General features: G+C 32.8%; 1 protein-coding gene across 4 annotated transcripts; it reads right to left on the bottom strand.

Moving 5' to 3' along the window:
• Positions 1-6,355: 6,355 nt before the first annotated feature.
• On the bottom strand, positions 6,356-10,609 carry LOC150037322 (uracil phosphoribosyltransferase). 4 transcript variants are annotated; one of them, XM_090311563.1, is made up of 12 exons: positions 10,305-10,609; positions 10,124-10,216; positions 9,838-9,916; positions 9,329-9,387; positions 9,015-9,092; positions 8,753-8,834; positions 8,524-8,572; positions 8,220-8,281; positions 7,180-7,247; positions 6,891-6,946; positions 6,754-6,801; positions 6,356-6,652 (listed from the first exon to the last, which is right to left on the bottom strand). In XM_090311563.1, exons 1-12 carry the CDS (start codon positions 10,443-10,445, stop codon positions 6,601-6,603), a joined length of 867 nt encoding a protein of 288 aa, XP_090167689.1. In that variant the 5' UTR covers positions 10,446-10,609; the 3' UTR covers positions 6,356-6,600. The 4 variants fall into 4 exon arrangements, with proteins under 4 accessions (XP_090167689.1, XP_090167688.1, XP_090167691.1 ...); XM_090311562.1 differs by having other exon boundaries at positions 9,838-9,931; positions 10,305-10,599; XM_090311565.1 differs by having other exon boundaries at positions 10,124-10,202; positions 10,305-10,535.
• Between the last annotated feature and the right edge of the window lie 3,000 nt (positions 10,610-13,609).

Here is a 13,609-nt window from a genome sequence, read left to right as displayed (position 1 = left end):
CAAAAACTAGAGAAAGAACAGAAAATAAAATAAAAAATATTAAAAAAGAAGGAATAAGCAAAAATCGGAGAAATGAAAGGAAAAAAAGAAGCAAAAACTAGAGGATGAAAAGAAAATAAAAAAAAAATGAAAGAAGACGGAAAGGGAAAAAAGAAAAAAGAAAAAAAGATAGGGAAGAAGCAAATACGGGAGAAATGAAAGAAGCTAAAAAAAATTTAAAAAAAAACGAAAGAAGCAAAAACTGAAGAAAATAAATAATAATTTTTTAAAAAAATGAAGAAGAAAGTGTGCAACAAGACAAGACAGATGAGGGCAAAATTGGAAATTAGAAAAATTCAAAAGTTAATTAGTCACTATATTTGTAAAGATTTTAAAGAGGTGATATAATTTTAGATTTTTCCCTTATTTTACTATCTTTTACAACTATCCATTTAAATTTGGATATGTTTCAAATTTTATTTTTACAATTCAAATTATCTTGAGTTTCTTTATTTTCAAGACAAAATACATTGGGAATAAAATCTATCTCAATTTTTTTTTATTAAAAAAAAAGATTTTATTCTAAATTCAAATAATCCTTGGTGAAGCTTTTATCCTCGAGTCAAATTAAATTGTAGATAGAACCTCAAGTTTTATCAAATTAAAAATTTGGTGATATTCTAAATTTCATCCCAAATTCAAACAATCCAAACTAAGGCTTTTATATCAAGTTAAATCAAATTGTGGTTATTACCTCTAATTTACCTCAAATTTAAATAGGGGGCCTAATTCATAGTTTGACCCCAAAGTAAAATTATATGGAGTTCAAAGCGAATCTTCAAGCCCTATTCCAAGTTCAAGTCAAGCATCTTGTGTAAAAGTTCAATCTTACTCCAGATTCAATTTTGAATTAAGTGGAGGATAAATTCTACTAAAATTCAAATGGAGATTTATCTCAAGTAAGAAAGTCAAAACTTTGACTTAAATTCACGTTTGGATAAGTTCGCATAAAAAAATGTATGTCAAATATACACAAAATTTGAAGTCAAGCCTATGTACCAAATTCATGGTTTGATTGGGTTGGCACATCAAGTAGAATCAAAGTTAAGAATGTATAACTTGCACTTCGATTCAAATTTTATCTTTTTCAAGATTCGCCCACCCATATACGTGCACAAATCTTGAAAAAGGCATCTATTGAATGAGAAATTTCAAACCAATTACAAATTACCACGTCATTTTTCAAATTAATGGTGAAATTATAAATAATTGAATGTGAGACTAATTAAAAGTTGGTATGTCCCAAATCTAAATTGAAGACATAAATTGGCGAATTTTGGCGATGCAACGTGTATGACCGTTGAATTGAATCAAATAATTGGATCCAATTTAATATTAGTTTTTGGGCTAAACTTCAATTAAGCTTAAGAATAGGCTTAATTTGACCCAAATGTAAAATATGGCCCAAATTCAATTAGTTGAGTCCTAGAGCTAGGTCCATGGACCAATCAAACTCAAACCCACAAAGCCCATCTAAGAGCTCTATAAATAGAAGAGTTCTTCTCATATTGCATAGGTGAGCAATTCTACACTCAGAGAGAATTCTCCCAATAATACAAGTCTCTTAAAGATACAAAGGATTCCAACTTAAAGATAAAGTCTCTGGAAGATACAAATATTCTTTAGGACTCCAATTTCAAGAACATCACATGCTTCGTTTCCTCAAATCAATGCGTATCAAACCACATCCGCATCAAATCCAAGTTCAGCTCCACGAAATAAATTTCACAAAAAATCTCATGTGAACAGAATAACAGGATGATAAGATTTTAAAATAAATAAAAATAAAAAAATTGAAACAATAAGAATAATATGAAATTTGAGAAAAAAAAATTTAAAAAAAAAACAGAAATTTGAGATAAAGTGAGATTTGGGGGAAAAAAGAAAAAAAATATTTGATGACATCTCAAGATTCAAACCAAATCTTTTCAATTTAGGAAATTGATTTAGAATTAATGGGAAAATGTCTCAAAAGATAGTTTTGCATTAAAATAAAGGAATAATTAATTTATCTTATAATTATTGTTGTTTTTCTTTGGCAAAGGTATTAAATTCAAAATGCAGGTAAAAGAATTGAACCATCAATCTCAAGGGAGGTGACGCTAGTCATGGTGAAGATCTATTTTTATCTTAGATTATATAAATTGAAGTTTAAAAAAAGACGGGAAAAAGGAAAGAAAAACTTGTAGATTACCAAAACTATGGATCAGAAGTTGACCCATGAATTAGATTGTTTTTGAATTATTCTTTCTCAAATCAGTCAACCTTAGTTTTGTCAACTAATGATTGGGATATCCATTCTCTCACAATATGGAAAGCCATATATGTTCCCATTATACAAAACCTAACCAGATTATATTAATTGGATAAGATTTAAAATATTATAGGTATACTCAAAATTTCGAGATTTCAATAGGTTCGAAATTTCGATAGGAAAAATTTTCGGTTTTCCTCTTAATTTTTCGAGATTTTAAAATTTCCATCGATATTTCATTTCTTTTTTTAAGTAATCAGCTATTCTAACTCAAAGGAAGTGCAAGAAAATTTCTCTCTTTTTCATACAAAATCTGTATTTCAAGAAAACCACATATTTTCATTCAAATATATTTAATTGAATTCTCACATCATTTAACCTCAAACTTGAATTAATGTGAGTTCTCTAATATTTTTCTCATTTTCTCTCAAATTTTCTTTCTACTAATTCTTTTTTCTTTCTTTTTCTATTTTATTGTATTAGGTTTAATTTTATGATTTCTATTCTTATTATGATACGTTAGTTTAATATTATATTTTTTTCATTTTTGTATTCACTCTATTTTATAATAAACAATTTACAATTATTTTATATATAAATATTTCATGTTCTTTACTTTTGTAATTAATTTACAATATTTGATATTATTTTGTAATTATTTTTATTTTTGCTCTTACATCGACATTTACACAAATAGTTTACAATATACATCAAAAAATTGTCTTACATTATAGAGATGATGATTAAAAATGGTCAACTATAGTCTAATTTAATCACAAGTAAAGTTTCGTTAATTAATTATAACAATTTCCATCAATTTTCATAAAGTTCCCGATATTTCCATCAATATTTCCATAAAATCGGGACTTCAGTCTTTTCAACCTTGGGTATACTATATTTTAAACATATAATTGTTAATTTTGATAGTGGAATCCACACACTGCATTTAAAAATTCATCCAGTAAATTATTTTATATCTTTTCCAAGTTAAAATGTTCTAAAGAAGAATTATTACACAGTTTCGTTATAATGAAATAATAGGTTGAAACTTAAGAATTTTGAGGTACATGTATGGACTGCCATTTGGCATTTTAAACTCTCTCACTGCAAATATACAAAAAACTAAACCTTGTAATTCCTTTCAATTCCAGTGAAACAAAGTTAATTAAATCAATCAAATAAGACAATCATATCTCTGTCTAAAACCATACCACAAAAAACACTATTTTGAAAAAAATAATAATAATAATAAAATATAATTTAATGCACAAACATCGAATTTTCTATCTAATAGGTCTTTGAAAAATTTTAAATTTTTAAAAATTAATTGATCTATTAAATATAAATTTTAATTTTATGTCTAATCGAACTTTCAAACTTTCAATTTTGTAATTTTAAAAAAGTTCATAGATAAAATAGATATAAATAAAATTAATGAACTAAACTCTGTAATTTAATAAATAAATAAAAACTTGTTAGATATACTATGAATTCTATTCATCTTTTTGCACCTACTTAATTGTTTTGCAATGTGACGAACTCTTTTTTTTTTTTAATGTTTGAAAAGATGGAAAGGCCAGAATGCACCAAATTTCTGCTTAAAAAAACAAAGGTCAAGAATGAAACAGAAGGTCAAAGATTGTGTACAAAGAAAACCAAGATTTTCAAACACTGAAACTGAACTATTTGAGCTTCATTCAACAACTCAGCCATTCCCCACGTCTTCTCTTTTGCCTTATATAACACAAACGGAGCTGCAAGCTAAAGCAAGAGAACTTCAATTGGTAGAGATAATGGTTAAAACAGCATACATCGTATCGCCCATTCTTGGGGTTTTTATTATTTCTGTTGTTTTGTCTTTGCTTTGTTTGTTTTGGCGGGGGAAAGTTTCTAAGGAAAAAGGTAAAAGTGGGAGAGAAAGGGGAAGTTATGTTGAAGGTGGAAATAGAATTATTAGCATAGTTGTGGATGATGGGAGAAATACGAGTACACCAGATAGCAATATGTTTTCCGGCAGTTATGGTGGTTGGGGCTGGGATTGGACTTTTAGTAGTGTAGGAGATACAGGCAACGGTGGAGGCGGCTGTGATGTCGAAGGTGGTGGCGGTGGTGGAGTTGGGTGTTGTGGTGAGAATAGTGAGGTTGGAGATGGAAATGGTGGCCTTACTGGTGGAATAAGTGATACAGAAGGTGGTGGCAGAGATGGCAATGGAGCGAGTTTTCATGAGGCAGGCGGTGGAGTGAATGCTTGCGACGGAGGTGGTGGTGAAGGTGGAGGTGGAGGGGTTTCTGATCATGGAGGTGGCGGTGAAGGTGGAGGTGGAGGGGTTTCTGATCATGGAGGTGGTGGTGGAGGTGGAGGTGGAGGGGTTTCTGATCATGGAGGTGGTGTGAGTTATCATGTGGATGAAGGATGTTCTAGTTTTGGAGGTGGAGGAGCGAGTTCTCACGATGTCGGAGCACATTATGATCACGGTGGAGGCGGTGGTGGTGGTGGAGGGTTTTCTGATTATGGAGGTGGTGGAGGGGGTTTTGATTTTGGAGGAGGTGGAGGATCATCTTTTTGGTGACCTTCAATTCTAATCATTCTTAATTTGTTTAAGCATAAATGTAATGATCCAATGATTATTGTTAGTTGGGAGTTATTTTAATCAAACATGTTAGTTATTCAAAAATAAATTAATTCTTTTTAAAGTGAGATACATTACTAGATTTATAAATTTTAAACAAACTCGCCATAATAAATTTAGCTCAACGATAATTGATAAACTTCTTTCCTAAAGGTTAAAAGTTCGAACCTTCATCCCATAATTATTTTATTTCAAGTAAAATTTTAAAAAATCAACGAACTCACTTCATCTCTGATTAGTTAGTGGGGATGTAAATGGTTCAGTTTCAATTAGTTTGTGGCCAAAACGACCGAAGAAATCAGACTTCTTGAAGATCAAAACCAACAAAATTATTCATTTTCTTAAGCTATAATAATTATTATAAGCGCCTATATGCCAAATCAGGTTTCTCTCCAAAGCAAAAACTTGGAATGGGTCTAATCTCATCTCATTATGTAAAAACCAAGGAAAACACCCATACTGCCAAATGTTAAGACAGTCAAAGGTTGTGGCCAAAAGGTACAAGTTTTGAAAGGTCAAACCATTTGGCTATGGTTTCCAGTTTAACAAGTCAAATATTTCCTATATTTTTCGTCCCTATAAATTGCAGTTACAACCCACGATTCACATTACGCAATAGATATTCCAAAATTCAGAGACAATATGGTTCAACCAGCATTCATCATCTTACCCATCGTCTCAATTTCCATCTTTATTACCATATGTGTGTTGAATATTATTTGCCTTTGCAGAGTTCATAATGGCAAAATTAAAACTGGCGGACGCGCTTACAATGGGGGCCAAATTGACGTAGTCATTAATGATAGGAACAATGTGAATACAAGCACCTTCACCGGAGATAGAGCTGTTGATGCCGGTGGTGATTGGGGTTTTAACAGCAACAGTGGATGGGGCTATGATACCGGAGGTGGTGGTAATGGCTTTGGTGGCGGAGGCGGAGGCGGATACGACGGCGGAGGCAGTGGTGGCTCTAATGGGGGAGGGGGAGGGGGATGTGATACTGGAGGTGGTGGTGGCGGCGGAGGTTCAACTAGCTATTGACCACACCAAGGAAGCATATGATTTGTAAAGATCATTTTTAGAGAAATTAGATCCTAATTCTTTTTACTTGCAGAAAATTAAGCTTCACTCTGTAATTAATTATAAGTACTTTGAATACGAAACCAAGCTTTCATCGAGTAAGAATAAAAAGGTATAAGAAACTCAAATAAGAACCAACCCCCACCCACATACAAGGGGTTCCAATCTAAAAAAATCCGATGCTAAGCTAATAATTACAAAACACCCTATTAACAGATGCCTATAAAGAACGAACTACGACAAAATCATTTTAAAAACTATAACAAAATCAAGAATATTATAAATAAACAATCATATTGTTGCTTTAGGGGAAAAAAAGACGACTAAAACTAAAATCGATTAGGTCCAGAAATGCAGTTTAAACTTGTTAATTTAACTCATCTTTTATTGTAGGTTAAGATAAAGGCGAAGAATTGAAGTACATATACAATCCAGAGAACACAGCTTTTGCCTAATTCTACTATACTGCCTTCCATTGACGTAACTTTCAAAAATTATCAATCCTTGGACGCAATCTTACAATCGCCAAATAATCAACTTGATCATTACCAAGTAAAAATTAGAGATGCAAATTACTGAAGCTCGATGAAACAAATTTTATGTGCCGAAGCTCCGATCGCCAGCATCTCCAAGTCCAGGAATTATAAACCTGCAAGAATCCAATTAGTCAACCTCAATACCAAGCGCAAAGATTTCTACCTACATTACCTCCCGAGCAACAGATTCAGTCAAGCGGTAATAATGACAAACCCTTTTTCATTAACAGTCTGGTCAATAATTCCGGTGTATACATGTAGCCTAAAAGATCAAAAAACACATCAAAGGATTAGTAGAAGACTTTTGACATAGTGCTAAGACTGGATCAATTAGAATAGGTGATTGATTACCCTGGAAACTTCTCGCTGAGCTTTTGAAGGGCAGGAGGGGCAGCAACAGCAGATATCTGCGATATGACAATCCCTATTAGTATAATTTAGTATACAATAGATTTCAGAACTTCAGATAGTCAAAATGAGCGGATTAAAAGCTGAATATGATTTCGTGACAATATTCCTTAATGACTGCTGCTGCAGTGCAAAACCATGACGTATTGATTTTTGTGCTCACCAGTCACATTTACACAGTTACTTCTTCTCAAAAACATGACAAAAGCAATAGATGCGGTAATTCCAGTACCACTTTAATTTGCTTGTTGCCAATTCCACGTTCCTTCAAGAGATCAAGAGCTGCCACTATTGTGCCACCTGAAATTATAACGATGCCCAGAAAAACATATTAAGGTAAATAAAAGAACCTGTTAATTCACCAGTATATTGCATAAACTTTAACTCTACACAAGTACAAGTGTACAACTTACATGAAGCTATAACCAGTGTTTTAAAAAGCCCTCTCAGGCACGCGCCTAGGCCCAAAGTGCAAGTCTGGCCCCTCGCCTTTAAGGCGAGGCTCACAAAATAAGGCAGCCCTCAGGTGCGCGCCTTTTGTGAAGCCCCAAGGTTCAAAGGCGTGGCCTTGGGGCTTTTTTATTACTTTTAAAAAATAGTAATAATTAAGGTCTTCCTTTGTTAACTAAAAGAATCAAGTTTACTAAGCCTAAATGCAAAATTTCATGTGTTTGGGGTCTTTTTTCCCTATATTTCCACTTCAACTATGCTTTCTCTTTTTAATGTAATATTCTTATATATAGTGTACCTCAAAAAAAAAAAAAAAAAAAAAAAAAAAGCGCTTTTCTGTGCGCCTTGCAAGTAGGCTCCAGAGGACCATTGTGTCTTAGTGCGCCTTGGGCATTTAAAAATATTGGCTACAACATAGTTTCTAGATGAGGTTATTGACAGGTATGAACAGAGTAAAGACTGGAGCAAGGAATACAGGGTCAACAGGAAAAAGATAAAATGTTCAAATGTTCAATTATACAGAGATCAGACTTACTTTCTAATCAATAGAAGCACTTGCATTACCAACCAATACAAAGAAGAAATAACCATGACGTGGCCCAATGGTAAAAAGATGAGCTGTAAATCCGCAATGCTTTCAGAGCTATAAAATTAGACTGCAGTGCAATGACCCATATGGTCCTATGAGCAATACCAATTTTTGGTTGCTCGAGTAGTTATCTCGTGGAATAAGTGGGGTAGACATCAACTAAACTAAGCAACCAAGATAATTCAAAGAATCAAATAGAAAAAAGGAGTTACATTAATTAGTAGAATACTGACCGGTTGCAAGCATGGGATCGACCACAAAGATTCTACAACCTTCAGGAAAATTTTCTGGTAACCTGTCAAAACAATATACATGAATTATGAATAGTTAAATATGGACTCTTGTGCAAGACATTATATTCTCGATCAAAAAGTCAACGGTTTGAATTTCAATCCCACATGTTAAATTCAAAAAAAGTGTCCAGTATGGTATTCATCTAGAGCTTTATTAGTGAAACAAGGAAAAGTTGACACTGGTTTACCTTAGGGCTATAGAACAAGGAACAAAGTAGTATTTTCAAGGACTTGGAAATCTTACTTGTTAAGATATACAGTTGGTTGAAGAGTCTCCTCGTCCCTGCTTATTCCTTTAATTTGAAAGAAAACATGAAATTAGAAAGGTATGAATATTGGGTTCATACCAAGGTCACTAAATAAATTGATACAAAAAATATATAAGATAACTAAACACAATTACAACCCGTAAGTCTTTACATGAATATCTTTTCTGTTCAGAACATTACTCTGCATTATCTTACTTCCCTTACCAAGATGGTACAATTTTGTTGCAGGCAGCACAGATGATGCGTATTCTGCAAGAGCTAGACCAGCTCTGAGGATAGGAATTATCTGAAAAGGCAATAGTAATATGAACAATTCTAGGATATTATGCAAGAAATTCAACCGAAATAAAATAGCAAAACCGTATTGCTACCCTTTTCTTTCCTCTCAGTGTCGGTGGGTGGTCGTAAAAAAGTGGAAGTACATTAAAATAGGCCAGAAGGAGAGTAGGAAAAAGAAAATTCTTACAGCCACAGGCTCTCTCGGATCGACAAACTCAACTGAAGCAACACCCATGGGTGACTGTATCTCTCCCGTTACAGTAGGCTGATATGAATAGAACCACAACTATGTAAGTGAATTACAAATATAAACTAAAACTGACATATTTATTCAATAAGAGTTGAAGATTTGTGCCTCTTCCATCAGAATAGATTTCTTATACAAAAAACAAAACTAATAAACAATTATAAGTCAGTTATTTGTATTTATCTAAGCAATTAACCGTTTCACTTTACTTAGGAAAGCTTGAATTTAGTACTAAAAGTGGTATAAGAACTAACCAACCAATCCCTTGAAGCTTCATAAATAAGTAGCCTCCCAAGCTCTGCCATTGCATTTTCTGCAATCAAGAAAGCATAAATCTCCTCCATAATTCTTGATGCCGTAGGCAAAAGGAGAAAGTTCTATGGAGAAAACTGCCCTGCCCTACTACTAAGTGCATGTTTAGGAGGTGTTTTTCAAATGGTTAAAATCAGTTTGTCACATTTGAAATCAATCCGAAATACACTTTTAATCACTCAAATCAATTCAATTCTAAACATATTTTTCATACTATTAAAGTTGATTTAAATTATTAAAAACATTTTTAATTTTGGTCATTTCAGAATCAATCCCAAGCATACCATGAGGCTGCATATAACAACAGCAGAACTTATTTAATATCTTCTTAGTTGAATTCCTTAAACACAAACAGTAAGAAGAATGATCCAACCTGCGTGGCATATTGGCTATAAAAATACACAAAACAGTACGATATGAAGACATCTACAAGAACTGCATCATTACTCACTAAAAATGGGGCAAGGAGTTTGTTCATTCCTCAAAACGGAAACCCAGTGCTTGATCAATGGATGAGGCGGAACATACACCTGTAAATCCATCGACTACACTAAATTAATTAGAAAAAAAAAAAAAAAATGTAAATCGTTCCAAAAGATCCAAATCAGCAGTCGAGAACTATAGGTTCACCAAATTCTAATCAGAAGTTGCGAATTTTCTTACAATTTATAATAATCAATCCCATATTGAGCGAAACACAAAAATACAAAATAAGGTAACAGAAAGGAAGTACTAACGAGCATTCTATCCTCTGAAACAGGCTTCGCCTCCTTCGCCATGGGAGGGTTCATGGCAACAATACTTCGGTGGCGGATTCTGGAAGAGGATAACTAATGGTAAAACAAACATTGGAGAGAAATGAGAAAGTTTCGGGAAGACCAAAAAAGGGAAGAGAAAGAGAGAGGAAAGAGAGGTTACCTTACTGGAATTGAGACGAGAAAATGGAAATGGAGGAAGTAACTGAGGAAGAGGATTAGGGTTTTGGAGGGAAGAAGTAGGACCAAGGCGCGGCGTTCCGGGAGAACACCGGTGAGGAAGATTTATGCGGCACGAAGCCATTGGTGGAAGTAATGATAATGAATAATGATTATTCGATTCCGCGCGATCTTAGGGGAGATGCATACTGAGATTCTGCGCTACATTTCAAATAAAAAATATAATAGAGAATTTTATTTCTGTTCTAATAGCAATGACTCATGGGCTTCACCCTCCTCGTTTCCGTTGGCCCGTAATTGAATCTAAGACCCAATTATTCACCACCAACAATTTAACAAATTTCTAAATTTGACCCCAATAAATAAATTTCTAAAATACTTGTACGGATGATCAAAATAATGGGTCCAAAATGCAAAATGACCTCTTTTAAAAAAAAAAATCAAATGACCCTCTCACCATATGAAATTATGGGAATTGCCCTCCCAAGATATTCGTCTCGCGTTTTACTCACTCTCGCTCTTGCTCTTCTTTCGTGATGTAATTGTTTGTCAGTGTACGAATGATTTGACAATTTTTACGAATTCATCTGTCTAAAGCCTCAAATTGTTAATACCTTAAACATACAATGGTGAATTCTTTAAAATCTAAACTTCATTTCAACTGTGATTACTTTCTTCAACGGGATTCATTTCAACACTGTTTTGTTGAACGGAGTTTTATTGAACGAGTTTTTCCAGAACAGGGTTTTTTCAGCAATGGAACAATTTTTTTTCAGAACGTAGTTTCATTGTTTAGATGTTTGTGCGGAGCTGTGTGATTTCTCAAAAAAGGTATGTAAATAGCATAATGAAAGGGGATTGGAGTTGTGTGAGAGCGAAATCAAAGGTAGAGAGTGAAATGGGAGAGTGAGAGCGAGAGATCATTACCAAGGGTTTAAGATATTGAGAGAAAGAGCGAGAGCAAAAGAAAGCAAGAGAGAGCGAGAGCGAGAGCGAGAGTGAGATAGTGTGACAGCGAAAGAGCGACAACAGAATTGAAATTGTGTGTATTAAACTGATATTCGTCTTAATGAAAAATATTCTCTTGTTTTGTAGGATGATAGAGAAATGTCAACTCATTCGATACGTAGGTGATTGAGATGAGAACCAAAGTTTGTATATTGGATGCGAGCTAATAAGAATCATTGTGTCTATTATTACATTGAAGTATGAAAAACTTAAAGCTCACATTTACAAGGTTACAAATGTAAGTTCTTCAAAGTTTGATGTTATCATAAGAGTTAATATTGACATGAAACCCTTTACATACGGGACGATTGTGATGTTTGCTTCCTTATTTTCTAAGAAGATCTTTCTAGAGTTCAACTATTTATAACGCTAAAATCAAACCATGACGAAAATGTGAATATGAGTTATGATAATACAGGTGTAGATAGACAATACCAGGAATCATATGAGTTTAATCGAGAAGAGGATCATATGAGTTTATCGACCCCAATCCCAACACCACCATGAATATTTTTGTTATTATTTTTTAATATATATATTTATTTATATCTATGTGGTGTCGTATTGTCTGTCTACACCTGTATTATCATAACTCATATTCACATTTTCGTCATGGTTTGATTTAGCGTTATATATTGTTTTTATTATTCTTTTTTACTTTTTTAAAATTTAATTTCCTAGTATAATTAACTTTAACTTTTTATTAAATTTAAAATATAGAAATAATAAAATATTTTTATTATTAATTTAAATAAATAAAACAATAATAATACTAATTTGCTACTTAAAATATTTACAACTTCAATATAAATACCAACGTTTAATTGATTTTAAATAAAAATAATTAAAAATATAAAATAAAAGGCGGAGAATTTTTTCCTGGGAGGATTGATCTCCGAACCGAGATTCCCCGACCACAACCCTGACTCTCCAAAAAGGGGGAATGAGGTGGGGACGGAGATTACAAATCCCTATGAAGATGGGGATGGGGAATGCATCCTCGACCCCATTCCACTGTCAACCGTAACTATATATCCCTAAATGATCACCCTTATCTTTTTTATAACAAATGAAAATTGGAAACAACTAACAGATAAAAAAAAAATATCGTTAAAACAAAACCAGAGATTTCAAGAGGTCAATTTTCTAACCAAATGTGATCCACATGAACGGCTGAAATCCAATTGGACCAGTGAATGAGTTGCTCTTTTTCCAAAACAATGAGAGAAAAAAAAAAGTATACGAAAAGGAGCCGAGCAAACCAATCTTAAAAGAAAAGACTAAACAACGTAGTTCATAAATGTCTTCCTTATAGATTATAGAGGATGAACCCGCAATGAATCATTTTCACAATCAAAGATCAAAAACTTCATTTAGAAGAACTTCATCAAAGATTAAACGAATTAAAACTAGTGAAAACTTTTTCTCTAAGTGTGGGCCTAATTAAATCAATTAATAAACAATTAAACAAATTAGTAAACTTTTACTAGGAATTAATTTAAAGAACTATAGAAATTAATTTCATGCAAATAAAATGTATTAGCAAATTAATTAGAAAATAAAATAGAAGAGAGATAGAGAAATTGACACGGGTAATTTTACAGTGGTTTGGCACAACCGGTCTACATCCACTTCCCAAACTCCTCATGGATACTCTATTGGAAGTCTTTTAACTCTTTCCATGGCTTAGAGTCGAATCACTACAATGTTCTTTTCTAGGCGCAAAAACAAATCCAATCCTTTCCACAATTGATGATCAAATTGTTACGACAACTCTTTTTTCGGGATCAAGAATCAACCCTTACAAAAATTTAAAAAAAATAAATAGCACACATGACAAACTCTCTAAAAGAGAGTATTTATAAATTTAGCATTCAATGATCAATCCTCACCACATAAAATATCTCTCTCAAGAAGAAGATGAAAAAAAGAAAATTGAAGCTTAGAGAGCAAGCAACAACGGTGGCTTAATGACTTATGGAGCATTGTAAAAAGATGTGAAATCCTTGCTTTAATTTTGGAGAAGATGGAGAGTTTAAAAAGAGATGGGGTAGGTGAAATCAAATTCAATTTAAGCCGGTAAAAGAAAATTGAATGATGGAGATTTAAACTCAACTAGCTATTAGATACAAGCAAAGAATAATATTAAATTCTTTTTTCTCTTTAAATTCTTTTTCTTTCTTAAAAATATCAACAAAACCCACTCCAAAACTAGTCTTTAGACACAAACATAAAATAATATTAAATTCATCTTCTTTTTAAAACCAATTCAATAATCAA

Source organism: Benincasa hispida, chromosome 3 (genome assembly GCF_027475165.1).
Source record: "Benincasa hispida cultivar pf3 chromosome 3, pf3_genome.v1.1, whole genome shotgun sequence".
Lineage (NCBI taxonomy): Eukaryota > Viridiplantae > Streptophyta > Magnoliopsida > Cucurbitales > Cucurbitaceae > Benincasa > Benincasa hispida.
The sequence above is the reverse complement of the archived record's forward strand: the minus strand, read 5'-3'. Positions and strand labels throughout refer to the sequence as shown.

What these genes read in the sequence shown, in the direction of transcription:
- LOC150037322 (XM_090311562.1), bottom strand. Translation starts at nt 10,445, where the DNA reads ATGGCTTCGTGCCGCATAAATCTTCCTCACCGGTGTTCTCCCGGAACG. An exon ending in TTTCAGAGGATAGAATGCTC is followed by an intron (nt 9,932 to 10,123) that starts GTTAGTACTTCC and finishes AATTTAGTGTAG; the next exon opens with TCGATGGATTTACAGGTGTA. An exon ending in GCAACAAGCAAATTAAAGTG is followed by an intron (nt 6,947 to 7,179) that starts GTACTGGAATTA and finishes GTCATATCGCAG; the next exon opens with ATATCTGCTGTTGCTGCCCC.